Raw genomic sequence first — 22,421 nt, forward strand, 5'->3', positions numbered from 1 at the left:
GTCTTGTCGCTTTCCATACAGCGTATGTCAAAACTGTTAAAAGTCATAGGGTGACCATGATAACTTAGTATACGATTAATCTTACTTGAAAATAAGAAAAAAATAACTAATTATCTTTTTTTTATACTACCATATGATAGTGGATCATTACAGTCAGAAAAACTGGTTTTGGATCACGACCCAGAAAATCACTGTATAAACAGTTTTATTTTTTTACACAACAATTTCATGATCATTCGTACTTACAAGTGGATAGGCACCCATCTACTCGGTATCTACTGACAAAAATACGTCTCAGTTTGCCCTTGTATCCGCATGTAGACCAGACTACAATACTGGAAAAAAATAACTGTAAAATAAAAAGTGATTTAATTCCAGTCCTAAGTACCTAAGAATAATAATAATAAGTTAATAAGAGTAAGTGAGTACCAATTGTTAATGATAAGTTATCGATAACGGGAACCCAATTAACCGACCCAGTAATGTTTATGTAGTACGCATGCGCGAACACACAGCATGTTGCGCAGGCCGTGCAATAATGTATATTGTATTGAATGACAATGGTGCCATAGAGGGGGAACACATTTTGGTACTTGCGAGTAAACAGGGGATGGCAGAATCCAAACCCGAGCATGAATTATCTGTAGAAAGCAAACACGTTTCGAACACCTACCGCTTAATATTGACCGGCAATTATTAACGGCAAGATAAGAAAATGTCGTCGATATTGTGTTAGAGTGCATCAATGGTATGATTTCTGATATCACGATATTTCATTAAAATTTGAAGTAAGTATTACCCTTTGCAAGGATTTTTTTTATAAACATATTAAATTGGGTATCATTTAGTTAAAAATGTTGATTATGATTGAGATCGTAATAGTTCCTCTCACGTATCAAGAATATTGTATCCTCATCTCACAATCACACAACATATGCGCGAGCGCCGCCATCTGATCACAATAACCATAATAGCGACCATCCCCAACCTGTGTTATGAATCAGATAAATTGCAGTCCACTTTGAAGTACCTATGTCATATGATATTATGATCATGCTAAATGTACAAAAATGTTTGTACGTCGCATTCAGTCGTGCACCACTTAAAAATATTTACGTGATTTTAGTAAATAAATACAAATTACAAATATCTTATCATTTTACAAAATTTACTAGTCGGCACCCTAATGAATGCTTTCAATTGGACATAAAATGGGTTAGTATGACATTGTCTAGTCAAGCGTCGTTAATGGACATCACTGGGTACTCTAGACTCTACAACGATGAAAATAGCTACACGTTAAATAATAATAGTTTCACCAACCACAGTTAACAGACTGATCAACGTTACGCAGCAGAAATATATGAAATTTCCCATACATACAATACAGTTTATCGAACGCTTTAACGGTGACAGACAGTTTAGTGCAACCGACCCTTATTGTGTAAAATATGGTAAAGAAGAGCTAATGATAATGAAGCTTGTATTTATTAAATAGTTATTACTTATTACTTACCGCACCCACCCGGAAGATGGCATTAGCTGAATAGACACAAAAGTGTTTTATTACTTTACTTACAATAACAAAGTACAAAAACATGTTAATAATTATATAAAATCTCAATCAAGGTTTTGATAATCGATAATCCACCACCCGGCAAACCGCATCGATAGTTCTCAACAATAGCACTTGTAAAAAGTAGGGTGGATGCAATACGATCGGCATTTACACGCCATATGCAGGCCCAGGGCTCCAGGGATGCTCACCCTAATTTCGAATTCCTAATGAAAACTGTTGGACTTTGGTTAAGTTCATAAAATATAAGATGGTTACCGTAAAGTCCGTGAACGCGCGAATATGTTACACTGCAATACGAGGTGGTGGAGACCGAGATTCGAAATTTGTTTCTCTGTGAAATTTTGAAGACACTACTTTAGTTCCAACTTCCCTACAAATACAAAGCAAGTAAAGTAAAAAATAATAAGGTAACCGAATTGATTAAGTAAATCAATACTTGATCAATACACGACGATACTTGAGCATAGGCATCGAAATCCAGCAAGCCACTTAGGCCTACTGATTTTCACTCGAATAAAGTTGTCCTCCCTTTTTCTTGACGTCAGGTCAACACATTCATCTTACAGGCAAGCCGAATCAAAAAACATAAACAAAATATACTTATTGAAACTGTTGCAGACGTATAGCAAGCAAGTGGTTATTCATCCTGTAGTCTACAATGTAGACAATGATGGCTATTTGGACCATGCAAATAGTTTAAAAACCAAGTATTGATTCTCCAACTATTATCACAACGCGAAAAAACCGCGCCCCAAGCGTCTAAACCACCGTTTTAACGCCATATGTCGCGCAAAATTCTGCCATAATTGCATTAAGTTACCCCAAGTCGAGTTCGTTTAATTATACAGTCCCACTTAGACATATGTGCTGTGTGGGTCATACGAAAGTGCTTTGATCATCATTGGTTTGAGTTGACTACGTCCGCTTGGGGATTTAACATGCCATATGAGAATTGAAAATGTTTGAATTTTGCTGAAGTTCTATCTGAAGAATTGACTAATATTTAGGGTTATAGGATTCCTTCCAAAAACAACATTCAAACGAATAAAATTACTACAATTACCTGTCATATACCTATTTAGAATTTAGATATACACGGATAGGGACAAACGATTATCAACAGTTTGTTAGATTTATCTAACGTTTATGAGTAACGCAATGAAAGTTTAAAGTTGGCTCGATAGAAAAAAAATCAAGAAAGCATGTCTAATCTTTATGTTCAGTTGTATATCGTTAGTCTGCATTATAATTTTAGTGCAAAATAGCTAGTGATATAGCCGAGGGATCTGACAAGCAAAATTCTTAATAGAAGTACTTATATTTTCAGAGTTATTGAGATAACAGGCAAACACCCGCGCGACGGCCATATCTTCCACCGCAATAGTCACAGTGTTTCCTTCTAATTTCCTGGCTTTACTCTCCCCTTTAAGATATTTGTGAGGACTGTGGCTGCTCCAGTGTATTTAATGATGCAATGATGACTGTATCTTTGGGGTGAGCATTCTCTATAAATATTTGCGAGATTAGTGATTAGTAATCTCGCTCAGCATTTTTTTTTTATTTGACACTGAAGTGAGCGTTTGGAATTACTTTTTTTACAAGAGTATTTTTTTATTTATTTACACCATAATGTTTACAAATAAATATTCCAATGAGGTTGCGTTGGTAACAACAACAACATCTCCCTTCGCATCCTAGCCACGCGCCATATAATCCGAGGCACGCGCTGCCAATTACTTATCAATAAGCTGTTATCATTATCACTAACACAAGTCTATTTATTAGCTGTCGTTAAAAGCCGAAGGGGGATAAATATTATGATAATAAACCTTTATGTTTTTAGAAGAATTTAATTGAAATTATGCTTTTTACAAAATACCAAAATTTACAGGTACAAGATAAGTCTGACCTGTCTTGGTCTGACTTTAGCACTTTATAAGAAGTCGGGTGAAGTAGGTACGATTGAAATTTAAAGTTGGAGCACACCAAGCTCGGCACCAGACCAGCAGCGCCGTCCCACCTGAACCGTTCGCCGTTAACTAGTCGTCAACCATACGTAAGCACGCAACGGAAGCGACTCAAAACCTCGAAGATCTAGTACGGCTACTAGCTACGGCTGGTTGACATCGCGCTTGCGGCTAGGCGACAGCGACAGCGCCTATCTAACGCGCTGGCCACGGTATTGCGCGACTGGGGTAGACTAAGGCGACAACCATAGGTGGGAACGAAAGGTCCGATTGCTGTGTCTCGCTCTAACCTATGGTTGTCGCCTTAGCCTTAGGTTCAGGTTTCTCTGTCCACACGCCGACGGCGGGATGCAAGCGCGGTGACAGCCATGTAACGACGACGAGCTGTCAATGCACCGCTGAGCTTGTGCCGAGCTGCCAAGGCGAAACGATGCTGGTCGGATGCTGATAAGTGTGCGTTACACTATGGAGTTTTCTACAAAGAGTAGCGGGTCGTGTTAAGGCGGTGCCGATCATAAGCTCTACCGCGAACCACGTTCGACGTGTTGCCTCTCTGTAGCACTTGTAAATTCGTACGTAAGTGTGACAGGGAGGCAACACATCAAACGTGGTTCGCGAACCTCTGGTGCCGACCTTTTTGGTGTGCGGCAACCTTTATCGGTACCTACCTACTAAATTAAAAAAGTTATATAGCTCATTAAGGGGCCCACTGATTACCAGTCCGCCTGCAGTCTCTGGCCTTAAATATCGGGCGGCCTGCCATCCTAGGCCAATAACGTCTACACACATAAGCGATTATTGCCTCCCGGCAATGGCCTGCTCCTGCTGCCACCTCTGAGATTACACACTAGCAGTTTAGAGTCATTAGTTTTCGCCCAAAGACCACGGACTGTCCGGCCTATATGTATCGGCGCTGACCGGAATCGTCAAGCGGCTACACACTATCGATTCGTGTTAGTCGTCAGGCCGAAAACTGACAGAGAACTTTTAGTGCATGGTCTCTTGCGGTTAACTGAATCCAGGCTGATGTCGTCCGGCGAAAGGCTCTGGTAGCAGTAGTTAAACAAACTTAGTTTGGTTTTAAAAGTCAATTTTATATATCTACTTCTATCTAACTACTTAAGTCAATAGGGCACGGCTTAAGGGAAAGCAACTGGGCTTTATTACAATAGTGCCATGTCTGGCAAAATATAACGATAATAGGTACACATTACAAACCTGGTCCTTAATTAGAGAATTTTCTTACTCATCAATAACCTCAATGTTATACCTAAATACTTGTGCCAAAAATCGCTCCCATATGTAAATGAAATTTCCTGAATTGCTAACCACGACCTGGTGTTTGCTATGCTGACTAGGTACCAATTTGCGATGCCATTAAAATTATAAGATTTAATAATTAAGAGAATATTTTGTATTTTAAGAATCACACAATTGTTTGAAGACCTCCACAATCTATCACTCGGACAACATGTGAATCGATTGACTGATGCCGAGAACATTTGTCGCTCAGTTAATAAGGTGTCACGTCTATCGCCTGCCGGTCTTCGGATTGATGGATGAAGGAAGGCGTTTGTTTCCGATTATCTGAGCTATCCGATAGATAGATAGAACTTTTATTTACAGTTTTTCCCGTCTTTGTAAGAAAAGACAAAAATTATTATAAACTGAAATAGATGTTATATGTATTAAAGAAAAAGTGACGAAGCCCTCCAGTGGTGAAGGCCGGATTAGAAACGGCGTCTTTAGCAATCCGGGCTAACGCCTTAAATCCCTATTTCAGTTAATAATTTATATATAGTAGTGTGACTACTTAAAAAACACAAATAAAAATATTTAATATAATAATTTAATTTGTTCCCAAAGTTTTTGGGATTTGACGTATGACTAATCAATTTAGATGAAATCACTGATCATTCAGAACAACTTTTCTTCGTTTAAAGAATAGGTACCTATATACGAATATAGTAGTAGGTAATTATAGGTAGGTATATGAAAAAGCTAATTACTCTACCATTAACCTGGTCCTGATTCCACTCCCTAATCACAAAAGATTATCCATCAAAACCCAAACTGTCATTAAGGAAACTCGCAAATATATACTTTGAACAGATTTCCTTGAGAGCGAGCGAATGGCCAAAAAATGGCTAAAATCTGACAAATGGCTTTCCTTTAACGTCTGCGCCTATCTTATTATCGTTACTACCGAACAGAACTCTCATTTGAGACTTCTTTCATTTCTATTGCCTTTTCTTCAAATAAATTTGAACTTTTCCCAAATATTGTTAAGCTTTAGTTTGCTATAGCTGCACTCATTGATTTTCCAGCCAGGTCTGCTTTCTTATTTTCCGCCTTGATATTCGCAACGTTAGGTTTACTTTTCTTTACAAAGGTATAGGTAGGATATCAATTTGAGAAGAAGCGTCTGTGTTAATAGCATTATTCGCAATCTCATCCATACACTCGGGGGTTAGGCCGACTATAGCGAGGTATCATTTTTTATGCGACATATAAAACATATTTATTGCAATCATAATCGGTAGAGTTTTTCTTGGACGCAAATGTGTGCGACCTAGTAAAAAAAACTTTTTTTTTATTGAGCAAATGGGAAAATACAATAACGTCCACCTAACAAACATATAATATATGTATACTAATACCTACCTACTGATTGAATGGATGATTAGATTTTCTTTATATTTAATAAACTTAAACAAACCATCTTTATAATAATACCTAAATCAGTAGGTAGTAGGTAATCATTCTTTGTGGGTCATGAAAGTTAAACCTAGGTGAATTAAATATTTTTTACTAATTCTAGTGTATTTTATTTATACCCCATTAAAAACTAAAAAAATCAAATTCACATTAGTCAAAATTATTATATATATATATATATATATTATATTTTGTAGCATTCAGTTTACAACTATGTCCTTCGGTACTTACCACATCATACGACAAAATTTTACTGCGTTGCCAACCGTACCAGCATCCGTATTGAAAGCAGCATAAACCGCTCGCGGTTTTCAATATCATACTGTAATTGTCGGGCTGACCCTACCGCAACTCAATGCGCTCTCAATTCGAGGCAGTTATTATTACTTGACCCGGTGATTGAGCTCTCCTGCTCTCTATCGTTGAAAACGGCGTCTATTGGTCCGCGGATTTATTTCCCGCCTCCCGCTCGACGCTGACTGGCCAACTGCGCCACGCCCTCTCAACTTCAGAGCTACGCTTAGGGTAGACAAAACCCCACTTATATATTTTCCACCCTTATATTGCGCTAGCATTCATAAAGTTACTGCCGGGCGGTACGCACGCGTCTTATAAGCGAGCTCGCGATATAAGTGTGAAAAGTTTTGCAAAGTGTAGCATTAATTAAATGAAAAAACAATGACAATGGACATTCAAAATAACTATCAAAGTTATAAAGAGGCATCTCCTGATTCGAAGGAGAGTAATCTAAATATCGAGAGTGCAAGGACATCGCAGATCACAAAACCCGAGATGCAGTCGACGGTACTGAATGCTGGGAAGACCTCAAAAAGATCGTTTGACGTTGCTTTCCTAATGATGCCGGATGAAAAACTTCGTCAAAAGCAACCTGAAAGGCATCTCCGTGTGTCAAAACAACTTTTCAATAACGAACAATGGGAACATCCGCTAAAGAGGATTCCAGAAATTTACAAAAACAGTGAGTACTCTAACGAAAATACAATGGATTTAAAGGATCAAGACGACGACAGAATGCGGATCAATAATAACATATCTCCCAACTTTGGTTCTGACATTAACATCGACGTCGGTACGGATGAATATCCAAATAAAGCGATGTATTGCAGTGATTCCGAGAATTCCGATCGTTCAAGGAGCCGCCCAAATTCTAATGAAAGTGCAGCAAGGCAGCCGAAATTTCTACCCGAATATAAGAATAAGATTTTCGACGACCCGACTTTGATTAGCATGCAATCAAGAGCAAGATATGAAAACCGATACATTGAGAAGCCGCCAGAAATGTCACCGAGAAGCGCATTCACGAAAGTTTCTAACTATACCATGCGTTCACCTAATCCATCAGTCAGTCCTGACAATCTGCTGTATCAAAATTCTGTCAGTCCGCCTTTATCTACGACTAGCCAATCCTCGAATTCTTTTACGAAAGGACCAAGTTTTAATAATCTGCTTACACCAGCGCAGCTTTTAAATGGTAATAATTTCTTTAAAGCACAAAGCATTCCTTCATCTCCAAGTTATCCCGAACCGAGTCCAAATCAAACAAGAACTAGTGGAGCATTCAAAGGCGTTGAATACCAAGAAAAGCAAAGTACCCTGAAGCCACAGATGTCTCCCAACAAGTTAAACTTTTTACCGTTCAGACCAGACATACCTTATTTACAAGCGGGATCTACCTATCCGTTCAGTGTTCAAAACTTCCAACCGCCGAATCCAGAATTCATGAAGTTTCCAGTTCCAGCAAGAGAACCGCTTATTTCTAACCCAGCGGCTGCTTTACTCAGCACATTATTGCCACCGACATTGGCTGCATTTTCCTTGCCTGCTCAAAATGTGTGTGCAAAATGCAGCATTAGTTTCCGAATGACCTCAGATCTCGTTTACCACATGCGGACACACCACAAAAGTGAGTCCGTATCCGACCCTAACAGGAGAAAGAGAGAAGAAAAATTGAAATGTCCCGTTTGCAATGAAAGTTTTAGAGAAAGACATCATCTAACGAGGCATATGACAGCACACCAAGACAAAGAAGGAGACATGGACGACGTCCCACAAAATTTTAACAAGAAAAGTAAACAGTTCTACCCCCATAATGGTTCGCTCATTCACAAATGAGTCGCTTATGCAAATTTTCTGTCGGCCTCAGAACTGTTTCAATTCAACAGAGTTGTAACTAATTATTAATAGTCAATGTTTGAAACTACGTCAGTTTTACGGTCTTTGTGGATTCGCGATTCGTTTTTAATCGTTGTTGTTATATGATTATATATCCTCTATGTGCAATATTAGCTTTTAAGTGTTCTATTTCTTTTGTAAATATGATTTTAGATATATTAGCAAATCATTAAAATACTTAAGATAAATTGTTTTATTTTCTTTAACAAAGCTGGATCTGCTAGCATTGCCCCGTCGAACACAAAAAAGTTTATAATGAATGAATGAATATTCATTATTTTCAGGCAACTATTGGATCATTGATAAATACCTTAAAACTAAAAGACAGACATTATGGCTGCGATACAAATCATGATTGCCTTCTATAGGCTCATGAAGAAAACATCTAAGAAACAAGTTTAAATTAGACACCTACATTAAACTGATAAACTTGTCAAAATTAATCAAGGATCAAGTTTTAAGTTAGATAATGATGATCCATTAAGATTACAATATTAAAATTAGTTCGTAACAATGAGAACTACTATACTAAATTAGATATGAACATGGCAGTTGGTAACGAAGCTTAGCGTGGCAAATGTAGGTAATGTGAGGGTGAGATATAGAGCCATCATTCTCCCCCATTGTTAACATAACCAGTGGCTCAGATTTATAATAAATGAAGTGCGACTAAAATACAAATATTTTAATTGACATATACCTATTGATTACTCTCTAATCAAGCTCATAAAAAACCGGCCAAGTGCAAGTCGGACTCGCGCACCGAGGGTTCCGTACATTATACATAATTTTAACAATATATTTTTATGTGAAACGTAAGTGAAAGGTAAATTGCGGTTTACGATTTATGACGTATTAAAAAAAGCTACTTACCAGATCTCGTTCAAACCAATTTTCGGTGGAAGTTTGCATGGTAATGTACATCATATATTTTTTTCAGTTTTATCATTCTCTTACTGTGTGAATCTTAATGCGGTTCACAGAATACATCTACTTACCAAAAGACAGACATGACGAATCTATAAGGGTTCCGTTTTTTGCCATTTGGCTACGGAACCCTAAAAATGACAGACTGCCTTTGATCAATAAAATTACAATGGTATGTTTATTTATAGATCAGAATAGTTTGATACAAAAAATCAGAAGAGTTTATATGTAAAAAAAATATTAGTTTTGGTGTTTATCAATTTCTCACCTTTAAATGTCATTTTCGGTTTGATAATATTAAACTTATGATCAGATTAGCCAAGAGAACGCCGAAGCCATAAAACTATAAGGAAGATATTCAACATAATACCTATAATAAAGAAAGAAATGATGGGTACCTTTTGTTTAGTAGACATTTCAAGTGAGAAGTCTTGACTGATTGACAATATAGATTAGAGTAAAATAAACTCGGGTACCTATGTTTCACCGTTTGCATCATCTAAAGACGGCAAGGTTTTTAATCTACATATAGTATACACACAGCGGCACAGGATCGATCGGAGTGGCGAGCCTTTGGAGAGGCCTATGTCCAGCAGTGGACGTCTATCGGCTGACATGACGATGATGATGATGATGATATAGTATAATATTTACCTACCTGACGCAGAACAGCGACTCGACGTATTGACTTAAAGTGATTTCGGATGCCTGCAGCTGCATTTACTGGTATGACATTATCTACTGCTGACGCTGTCTGTAAATTTTCTGGATAAATTGAGTGACGTTCGTAGACTCATTACTGCCGCCATTAGAAACTCAAGGCCGCAGCAGTAATGTCGCAACAGTAATCCAGCTGCAGGTGCCATGATTTGCCAATCTCTCTCCAAAATGCGTTTACTTAACTAGCCATAGAAGTGTCACAATTAAATGCATTATAGCCATACGCCATACCGCAAGATTTTTGATGACGCAAAGGGTAAAACAGTGTGTTCTTATCCTCTTTAAAAACACATGATCATCAAAATCACAACGTCCTGAATCTATTCCATCCCCTATAACAAAGTCCGTGACTAACTCCGTGACCAATAGTCTGCGAACGACTTGGTTCCCAGCACCACGGCCGTGTGGGTGCGAATGGGCGATCGCCGGGCCATTGCCTCGACAGCCGTGGAGGATAGCTCTGGGAAAATGGTGCAGATTGTCTTTGTTTTCACATGGGGTGGTGGCCTAGTTAGGATGATATGATGTTGTTTTTGTTTTGTATTAGGAATTTTATAAGTAGTATTTTTAGTTGTTTATAGGTAGTTAGAACTATTGACAGTGTATCCTTATTTTGTATAATTATGATTTAGATATAATATTGCCTTCAGTTACCGCAATAGTTACCCCAGTTTTAATGTTACTCTTTTAAAGATGCAGATGTTCTACTGCTATATGTAGATAAGTACGGTTTTGCATCTTTATATTGTACTTGTACAATGTATAGTAAATACCATGGCGTAAAATAAAATAAACATCTCTTTTATTTCAAAATAACACAATAAACCCATATTCACCGAGCAGCAACCTTGTCCGTACAAGACGCGCGAAGCGTCGAAAACAATATTTTTGCCTGCTCGCCCGACCGTGAGTAATTTAATACAGAAATTCATATTAGGGACACTCTCTGGATACACAGTGCACGTTTGGAGAAAATGTTGTATATTTAACATAAGAATAGACAACAGTGGCGTTTTAAATAAAACTAACCAATACTACCTACATCACGTTTTTGCGCTAGTGTCTTAGATTTCTATTACTACCTATTCGTCCTATTTTAACATTTAAAATAATTAAATACTTTTTCAAGACTTCAAGAAAAATCAGACTAACAACTTGAATACTTGCACTTACTTTTAAATAAGAAGACTACGAGTGTTTGTATGTAGTTAGTTGCCAGTTGTAGGTACTCACAACGTCAAAAAATAGCGTCCTTACCAACATTAAAGAGAAAATCTAACTGTGGATTTTGTCCTGAAGTAAAAATAAAGAGAGAACATTATATGACACTAATTTGTAAATTAACCAGGGTAATAAATTAAAAATTAAACAAAAATGAAGTAGTTGCGTACGCGCCGACTGTAACTAACGCCTTCCGTCTGTTCTGGCCATTGTGCGACCCTATGTCGAGCGGGAAGTGACCGCCGCCCGGTCTGGCCTGGCCTTTGTCCTCCGCAGTATCTGCCAAGAAAATGTATGGTAATGAGAATAAGATTAGAGGTTATTTGAGGAAAAACTGTATTAATTATATAGCCCATTTAGGATTACACTTTCATTCAGGCTAGGTAATGTTCACTACTGCGCTCTAGATACAATAGACTACATAAGTATACATATCAGCCATTTCTTTGTTATTCAAAAAATATTCATGCAAAGTTGACTCGTTTTTCGTGCGGAGTTCGTTTGACAACTGAACTGCATAATATGTGCACAAAATTTCAGTGCATCTTATAAAATAGTACCTACCTATAGGGAGTCGTTCTGTTTTAGCTTTCCAGATTTAAATAAAATAAAATAAATGCAATAAGCAAAATGGGAAGTAAAGCTAAGCGTCTAATAAATTTCCGACTAATCACTGAACCTTATGCCCAATCACGGAATATAAAAAAATGATGGCACCTACAAACGTAGAGATACAGAAAAGCTGCTAAATTTAATAAATATATCCCAACGCATTTACAAGATTACAATATTAGCGCGACGCGTCATTACAAGTGACAAATGGACGCCACACTTCGATAATCAAATTCAAATTTGGAATCTGTTCCCTCGTGTTGGGGTTCCGCTAAACGGTTTCTGCGTTAAGTTTAGTCATTGTATGATTCAAAAACAATAATGATTAACAGATTCCATTCTATCAAGAATTTTCGCAAGTTGCACTGCACCTACGGTCTCTTTTCAGACAGGTGCTTTAAAATATATAATTTTGAGTTTTGAATGATCACGGTTAGTTTTACTAGACTAACATATCGCCCATATACAAAACCTATTTGCCATAATCATACAGGTTACCGAACGCGGCGCCTCAGCAGAATCATGAATTTGATCTCGAATCGTTTTTAGGTATTTTTGGCCAGGTTGTACAAAAGACAACATCTTAGTCGAGACGAAATGAATTGAAAATGAGCTTAGGCTCAGTCTTCGGAAGGTTTATATTTTGTTGTTTTTATTAACTCACATAACTAAATGACTAATTTAAATACTATCTACAATATTTATAACCTGCAACTACTTAAAATAGTCCGATATATTTAAAAAACATGTGCAGAACCATCTATAACATTTTTTTAACACAAGGGTGCTATACCCAGCCAGCCTGTTTTTGTATTGTGAAGATTGTGACTTTATTAACCGTGAAGGAATGGTCCTCTTTAACCGATTTTCCCCGGTAGACACGTGACCCGGAACCGATGGTTCCGTATAGGGTTCCGTACAGATTTGTATGCATTTAGATGTAAATGGGGGAGCTGGGGTGAACAGATAACCTGATAGGGATCGTTTTCATTGAATTAAGTGTAACGTTTAGGATGCGATTAAAAAATAATTTTGATTTATTATTCGCTTAGATGATGAGAATGAGATAGTGAGTTCCATGTCAGCGAGGGATTGACAAAACAACTTTGTTCTAGAAATATATATGTCGTGGACATGGGGGGGTGTGGTGGTCTATAGCGGTAATGGGCGCAGTACATCGATGTATGCCTACACAGCTAAATAGTATACTACCACTGCTACCAGTGTATGAAATAATACTACGGACTCATCAACCTAGTGCCTACTATACTTTCGTACTGAATGATAAAATAACTAGTCACTCTAGCAACGGAAATCGATTTAATTTAAAATAAAAGAATTACAATTAAACGTTCAAATCTTTATTCAAGTAGGTGGGCATATTACAATGCGATTATGAACGTCAAACAAAGCTATTCCGGTTCCAACCGTACACCTCTTGACCCGAGAAGATTTAACCCTATATGGGACCGGCAACAAACTCGGCGGGACACATCTTTTCAAAACAACACTTATTTTCTAATTTTTACAATAGTAAACCTCTAATGACTCATGAGAAATCAAATTAACACTCGGGATAAAACACTTAGCTAAATGATTAAATTATGTTGGAATCTATAACTTTCAAAATAATCCTTCAGGTATAAGCCTTCAGGAACGTAGTGAGTTTAGGCACGAGGTTGGCTAACGTCCGATATCTAGCACGGTCCGATCGAGAATCTTGGAATGAATGCCGCGGAGCGGCGGAGCCTAATCGCTCCCACCAAAATGAATGTAGGCCAACTTGCTTGACCAGTTACCAACAAAACTGCCAACTCGTACCTAACTTCACGCAAGCTAAACCACTTGTCGTTCCGAAGCCTGTACCTAATCTTATTTCAACAATCTACATAAATCGATAAATTACATTATCAACTAAGTAATACATAGCAAAACTTTGCTAATCGATTGTATACAGGCGTCTAAAACTGAAATGTAACCCTGCAATGTGTCCTTCTGGAGTCACGCTCCGACATATATATAATAAAAAACGACTAGGTAGAATCATTTGTTGTGTAAATTTAAATTATATTATATTGTGTATGTATACATGAACACTTGACCTTTTTATTTTATCATTGCATGTAAGTACATACCCAGCTGACCCAGCTGCAATAGTGTTTGAATGAATTCCATTCCTAAAGTGGGTAATTGGGTACGCCGTTTTGATGCTTATAGTACATTGTACTGGTTTTATTTTAACAACCGCCATTGTCAGTTTATGTGTGATGGATTCAAGTTTTAAAATTAAATTGTGTAAGGAATCTATTTTTCGAGAGCGGAACTCTAACTAGAGTACCTAACTAGTTACATTGAATACAAAAGTTTACCTACACTAAATATGTGGATACATAGGTACTTGTATGTAAATTCAACCTTAACAAGTACTTGTGTACTTAATACTCCCCGTAGTTATTGCGTTATTATTATATTATTTGCGTAATTATTGTATTATTTGCGTAATTACCCCGTAATTGCGACTACTGACATATTTAAGGGAGAGAGCACCGCTTTTATCGATATTATCACTCTACTACTCTATTGATGCAGTTAATTTACATAAATAAAATAACACTCGTGAGCAAATGCAAATGCCTGTATTTACCTACTTAGCTTATCAACTCGTTATAAAATATAAAGGTTTTCGTAATTATACTCTTTTCAATAAAGCAAATGAATCGGATTAAATTTTCCGATATTTCGAACTTTTTTGTCATCGACCGTGAAAAGACTCAGACACATATTTCAGACATCATCAGATAGTCTGAAATATTATTTAATAAGAACCACAAAAAAAAGAACAAATAAAAAAATCTCGATTTATCGATAGGTACCACAAACACTTGTCAAAAGCCGCACCCAATATTCCGGGCCCTGCTAATTACACTTGTTTACCTACAGCTTAATATGTGCCGCTGGTCTATCTAGAAGTATCGTGTCTGTTTACACGAATTAACTTTTCATACGTAATTGATTTCTTAGGTTAGGTTTTTTCCTATTGTTACTAGATACCTTAGTCGTAACAAAGTAAATTTTATTGATATACTTTGTACTTCAAAATTTTCTCAACCTTTATTTAAATTCAAATCCTCCATATACTTATAACTCGAGTAAGATATGCAAAGGCAGCGTCTTAAAATTCGCTAATAGCGACAAACTCCGCTCGACAAACATAATGTATTCCGCGAATATTGCCGCGACAGTCCGCTTATTATTTTATACTTTACCATTTGTTCCACTTGGCCCTAACTCTGGGGCATTAGGTTTGTATCAAACTTCATGGACTTAACTCTAAGGTACCTTAGTATCATCTACCACCTATTACCACAATTCTTGGCGTCCGCGATCCGTCGAAAAACGGCAGTTTGAACCCAATACACCTACTTATGTATTTAATTACCTACATATTTTATAATATTAAAATATAAAAGAGTTTTCTTAAAAACTTCCTTTAAATTTATTGAGAATACCGTTTTGCAATTCAAGGCGGAAACTGTTCTTGACGTTATTCACCGTAAGGCAAACGTCTTAATGTTTGACAGCATAAATGTAAAAATATACTTGAGAACCCTATCAATATTGCTTAAAATTAAAAGAGACATCTATTAAAGCTATGTCAAACACTGTGACGATAATAGAAAATAAAACTTAAAAGTATTATATATTCATTTAAACAAAATCTCTGACATATTTACTAATTCGTAACGTAATAGACAGAACAATCTGTAGGTTTATTTAAATGTTGAAATATAGCTATTGCAAAATATTTAGGTAATATTAAAGAGTTACAAGTAGCACAATTGTTAATGCCAGCGCGGCATACATCCATATTAATTTTAACCATATTTCATTGTTTTAATTCATATGCTAAATAGACTGGCTTCGCTTCGCCCGGAACTGTTTGTTAGTTTTGATTTCAATTTAAAGGGATGGTTTATTTATCAATAGCTAGTGTTTTTAGATTAAATAATGTGTAACTGTCTTTATGTATGCTACTTGTTTGCTGTTTAGTAGCTTCATGGTTATTCAAGTAATACCAATATAACCGATTTATTATTTTCTAATTATATTTTAAGTAGTTTTATTTTTTGTAGAATAGGTATATATGAAATTCGCTCAAAGTGCATAAGAAAAAATTTCAATTGCGTCTTATTTCATTTAACTAGATAGAGCGTTTTTTTGTCTTCTGATTTTAATTAATTTGTCTAGGTATGTCCTAACCGATTAAGCTACAAAAAGAGGATTTTGTTGTCTGATTCAAACTTAGAATGAAACATGAAAATACCACCTTTCAGTCTAGTTATAGGTAAGTCACAATCACGAACATTTGATATCATTGTTATGATTTGGTACCTATATATATAGCCAAGATCGTTAAAATCCTTTTTTTGTTGAAAATTATATTACAATTAACATGCATTCATACCTTAATATTTTCATCAGCTGTGGATAAAAGTCCTTAGAATCCGCTTGCCGCCAAATATTTTACGTAGCAAAATGTAAATAAGATAGAATAAATCTCTTCCTGAACAACCGTCTGCTAATTCCGAAATGTTTTCAAATTATAAACGTACTCTCGGCTAAATACGGTTTGTTTGCGTTGCAGGATTCATTTTACTATTTACATATTGCAACGATGTTTAAAATTATCATTGTTTATTTGAAATCATTGTTTGTGAGTAAGATAAACAAAAACGAATTAAAAAAAAATATTCCTTTAAATATGGTACAAAATTTTGTCCATGAAGAAGGCAATGCTGCACTATAAGGTAAACGCCCAATATGAGCAAAAGATGACAACAGATGGTAAGTATTGCTTTGCTTTGAATGTAATTATTAAATAGATATTGATGTTATAATTATGCAATAATAACATTTTCGCACATAAGGCTTTGTAACAAAACAGTTTATCTTTAATATACTGGTTGTAATTAGCAGTTTTAGAACGTATCATTTAGGGTTTATGTTATGTATGTCGGCAAAAACATTTAAACAACTTTTGACAGTGAGCTACGCAACTTATGAGATGTCATATCTTCAATAAAAGCTATATGTCACATAAACAATCAAGTAAAGCACATTCTCTGTTATATAAATCAAGAATCAGACATTACCGTCGCCCGTGGAATAATCATATTTCAGTTAAAGAATAGTTCCGATAGAAAATCATAAAAAAGTTGCTCTTTTAGGTAGTTTGTGTGTCACCGTAAAGGCAAGTAAGAATTAACTTACTATTAAAATGTACTAATATGAAAATTTTATCAATGTGTTATTTAATAATACAATTGGCATTAAATTTAGATCAGTACGGTTTCACTCACTAATATTAGTTTAAGTTCGACAATTGGCTTTTTTAAATTGTTTAAAAATGTAATAAAATGTTATTAAGGGAAAGTTTCTGTAGACTAATAGCAAGCAAATAATATAACAAAACGTAGACGCTTTAATTACTTTAAACACATTCACCTTAAATAAACATATGTTAGAATTATGATTTAGATTGTTGGGCAAATGCACGATATTAATAAAAATATTAACTTTTTTAGGCAAGAGAAACCACAGTGCAACCTAGTGAACCTATAATTCGGCTGTCGATCCATGCATCAGCCGGTAATGTTCGATTTATGGCCGCAACGAAGATCCACTTTTATTATTAGTAGATAAATTCAGCGTCTGAAGACGTGATGGAAATGCAATCTTTTATTGAATGTTACTCCTATTTTGAGTTATGGCCTTTTAGTTAAATGCCAAAAGTAATGGCACACCAGTTGTTCCTCTTTTTATGAGGTGGTTTGGTCAACAATTACGCAATGAAACCTTAAAAAAATTTTAAACAGTGGCCCGTATCATATATATCAGCAATAAATTAAGTTTTTTATAAATATTTTTCAAAGAACAAGAATAACACCTACGACACTAACCATACTTAAAATATACCTGTGACTAGTTTAAAGGGCTACAAATCTCTAGCAGCTCAGGTGAAAAAGGGTGCAACTCATTTTCACCTGCGCTGCTAGAGACTTGTAGCCCTTTTCACTACAGCTACTTTACTTTCTGTCCGACGTACCTATTTGATTAAATAACTAATTATTTTACTTACCTATCAGCCTATCACATTCTCTTTATGATAGATATGATAAGTCGTTTTAGTAGTTTAATTAACAAAGCGGAACAGATAGGGACCAACTCGTGGTAGTATTCTTCCTTCACGTAGCAACTCGACTATTTTATTTTATAACTAAATATCGTATACAATAGCGGACCCCCCATAACTTTCAGGAACTAACGCACATCCGTTCAACTATGCAACCACAATGTTCTAAGACAAAGAGATCCAATATTTAGGGAATTTTCCTGGGTTTCGTTCTTTCACACAGAACACACACAGGTTTTTTTGGGATACAGGTCTCAGGAAATCATTTGAGTACACAAAATAAAATTTTCACAATGCTATAACAAAAGATGTTATAGTTTTCGTAACATTATTTTGTTTTTTTTTTATCGAGATATATTTAACTCTCAGGCAGGCCAAGGTTTTGCTAGCTATATGCGTAATATTCTAAAATAATAAAATACTACTTAGATGCCTCTATGGGATAGTCAATTAAGTACAATAGTTTCTTGAGTTTCTTCTTGTTCCACATAACGTAGGTATAGGTACATCGTTTCGAATTTAAATATGAATATAAACAAAAACTTCCAGAAACATGAAGGCAAGAAATAAAAACCATAACGTATTTCCGATCGCCATAAATTCTGTCATTCCACGAGGGAAATATTGTTTCTAGCGAATTTATTCAAAAACGTCTTCCGGGTGCACAGGCGGCCATGGCGATAACGCTAAAATATTGACAATATTTGGTTAAAACATTGACAGTAATGTTGACAATACTTTTGTCGATGGGGAGAATACAATCACTTAAATCTCAGTAAGTTAGACTATGCTTCGAACGTGTGATACAGTCAGTTCAGTTCAGTTGTTTTATACATGAACAAAGTTTAGTAAGCAATAAACAATTTATTGTAAGAAACAAGGTAAGGTAACAGCAGATATAGGGAATAATATGTATGCTAGTTTTAAGGTATTTATCTATGGGCCAATAGCTGCCTGAAAATAAAGAATTTCATTTCATTTCATTAGAAAGTACAAAGGCAAACATGAGGACATGGCAATTAATGTAATACCATTGGTAAAAATACTGAGGGGAAATATTACTAGCTAATAAACTACTACCTATTTCGATATGCAAGAAACTTCATCATCTGTATGCAGACGATCTGCAATTACCTATATACGTACGAGGTAGCGGATGTCAACTGCGCTATTGCGGCTATCAATGATGACCTGGATCACATAAGTGACTGGTCTAGTTCTTATGGCATTTCTGTCAACCCATCTAAGTGCCAGGCCATTATTCTGGGTAGTCGATGGCAACTTTTGAATTTGGATGCGGTTTCTGTTACACCGATAATTTTTGACGGCTCGGTTATCCCAGTTTCGAGTCAAGTGAAGGACCTCGGTTTAATCATTGACAGGCATCTCTCATGGGACGGGCAACTTTCTGAGATCAGTCGGAAGGTCACCTGTACCTTACACACACTCTACCGGTTCAAAAACTTCCTTCCGGTATGCACAAAGAAATTGCTCGTTCAAGCACTCATCCTCCCGCTCATTGATTATGCTGATGTGTGCACAACCAACATGGATCAAAATTCTCTCAACAAACTCGATCGACTGGTAAACAACGGAATATGGTTCATTTTTGGAATTCGAAAGTTTGATCATATATCCAGCTACCGCCGCCAGCTCAAGTGGCTCCCCATACGTCAGCGCCGATCCTTTCGAATACTCTCCTCACTTCTCTATCCTATTTGAGCCCATCACTCCAGAATATCTCAAATGTAATTTCAGCTTTATTACCCCGCGCCCAGGCTGCGAGCTGCGCGCTGCCCGTTCTCTTAAACTCTCTGTTCTCCCTCACCATACCGGTTTTCTCACGTCTTCTTTCGCTGTTCAAGCAATCCGTCTTTGGAATTCGCTCCCTCTAACGATTAGACAAGCCCCAAACAAGCTGACTTTCAAACGAATGCTCTACAAGCACCTGCTAGATACTGTCTAGTGGGACCCCCCCCCTCCCCCCTACCCCGCACATGCAAATATATATTTATGTATATTAAATGATAAATTTGTATATGTATTTATATTGTTTATTTATGTAGTTTATAAAGGTATTATAGTATATAAATATTACTAGTTTGTATATTGGCGTTAGTATTAGAATTTATATTTAGAAATTTTTTTTTTCGCATCGCACTGCACCCATCATAACAATTTCTGTTTAGCCCAGTGGTTGACTGGTAGAGAATGCCTCAAGGCATTAAGTCCGCCTTTTGTACTTGTTCTTGTGCAATAAAGTTTAAAATAAATAAATAAACTTATTACTGAGTAAGTTTAAATATTTGTCATAATAATGTAGGTATATGATAATTTTCAGTTAGATTTTTTTGTAATATTTCTAAATTATGCGAGCGTTTAGACGTTTTTGTGCATAAGAAAAGTACGAGATCTAGACGGAAATCAGTAAAATAGATATTCATATAGTTAGATTAAATTATATCACAATAATAAATGAAAATATAGATACTTACGTAGGAACAGGACCAACGTTTTCATCGGTTTTTAATTAGCAAATAAATTGATACAAATGAGTGGTGCTCATAGCACGCTATGATATCACAGGCTACATTTTCTTACAACTTCTTAATAGCAAATCGTTTCGACGTTTCATAAAGAGTAGGTGGTTACATAAATACACTGTTATGTGGTGGGTACACTGGTTATATAAATCTCATAACATATTTAATAAAACCACGTATCACAAAACCTTGCAATGCTTTGTCTAGGGGTCGCTTGACCGCAGTACCCACTTCCATCAGGCCATACCTTTCCATTTCACCTTTTTCAAACGTGCAAATTAATTCAGTAAATACAAAGGCCAATACTGTCAACGGAACGAGCGTGATTTTAGCGGACAATACAGTGTCATGGAATCTTTTTTCAGCGCTCGCCGGACGCGGGCCGCCGGAAGCGAGGTGGTACTAACTGACTGTAACTGAACTCACGGGAATGTCGGTTTTTATAAATCGTTTGTAAAACGAGTACCTACCGTCAAACGGGGTGAATAGGGACAATCTTGAACTTTGAGAGAGATTTTAAAGGAATATTTTCATGAGTCACAAATGTTAAGGTTTAAAAACTTGTGTCTTATGTTTAAGAATCGATTTATAATAAAATATTTTTTAATCATTTCGTCTTAATGTATTTTTTTGGAAAAAAACAGGCCATCCTGCTTTATACTGGTTCCGGGGTGAATAGGGACGACTAAGGTACGAATAGGGACAAGTTATCTGGGTTGTTAAAAATATAATAAGCACCCAGGTATAGTGCTTATTATACTTAGGGACTTTAGAATGATTAGGTAAATATTTTAAGTTAAAACACGAATAAAATAATTAGTTTTCTTTTAAATTATCAGGTAAATTGTCATTCCTGGTTCTTGTCCCTATTAAATTTACAACCAAGTAATCAATAATTTACGAAAATAAATGTACAGTATTAGGGAATGTGAGTATGTCTTCGTTTTTTTAATAAAACACACAAAATATAGTAAAAGTGAAATTATGACCTTGGACGTGGTACAATATAAAATCAAAATATTTCATAAATTTCGGTATTAAAGTTCACGAATGACAAAACTTATAGTCACACGCATCACAGGTAAAAAAGGCAGAATTTTGTAGTCATTAGAAGATCAATTAATAGAATTTAAGTAATAAATAAATAACCTTAATAACCGTAATCGGTTATTCGAGTTTCCAATAATCGGTTTTAACCGATTATTTCGGTTACGGTTATAACCGATTTGCATTCCCTAATCGGCAGAGATAAAAAAAGATAAAATAACAATAACTATCATTCAATTCATAATGAGAATGAAATCTACAGTAGTGCACAGGAAACAATACTCGATCCTCTGAATTAATGACTACACGGTCCACTGTCAGGGGTGCTCACGCCGCGGTATGAATTTTATTTAAACATCTTTAATAGATTGTCACATCAGCTACGAGCAGGTACCCATATTTACATTATTGAATAGATATAATAAAAAAAATAGATGTTAGTGTCAATTAATTTTGTACTATACTTTCTTAACCACCAGATATGAACGAAATTTTATCTATTCAATTTAAAAAGATCCATACAACCATATTTAAATTTCTTAAATATATTTAAGAAATTTGAATAGATGTAATTAAAAGCTTAAATTTTTATTAGTAAAGTTGTTTCTCACATATTTATATCTGCGGAGGCTTTTAACTCAATATTACAAATTCGAACAAAAGCAAAACTTAATTATACATTACAAGAAATATCATACACA

At 35.8% G+C, this 22,421-nt stretch overlaps 1 protein-coding gene across 1 annotated transcript; it reads left to right on the plus strand.

Moving 5' to 3' along the window:
- The first annotated feature begins 6,505 nt into the window (after nucleotides 1–6,505).
- LOC134742776 (uncharacterized) lies at nucleotides 6,506–8,665 on the plus strand. The gene has a single exon (XM_063675964.1). The coding sequence runs from the start codon at nucleotides 6,943–6,945 to the stop codon at nucleotides 8,395–8,397; it is 1,455 nt and encodes a 484-aa protein (XP_063532034.1). The 5' UTR covers nucleotides 6,506–6,942; the 3' UTR covers nucleotides 8,398–8,665.
- The last annotated feature ends 13,756 nt before the right edge of the window (nucleotides 8,666–22,421 follow it).

This window comes from Cydia strobilella, chromosome 7 (assembly GCF_947568885.1).
Source record: "Cydia strobilella chromosome 7, ilCydStro3.1, whole genome shotgun sequence".
Taxonomy (NCBI): domain Eukaryota; kingdom Metazoa; phylum Arthropoda; class Insecta; order Lepidoptera; family Tortricidae; genus Cydia; species Cydia strobilella.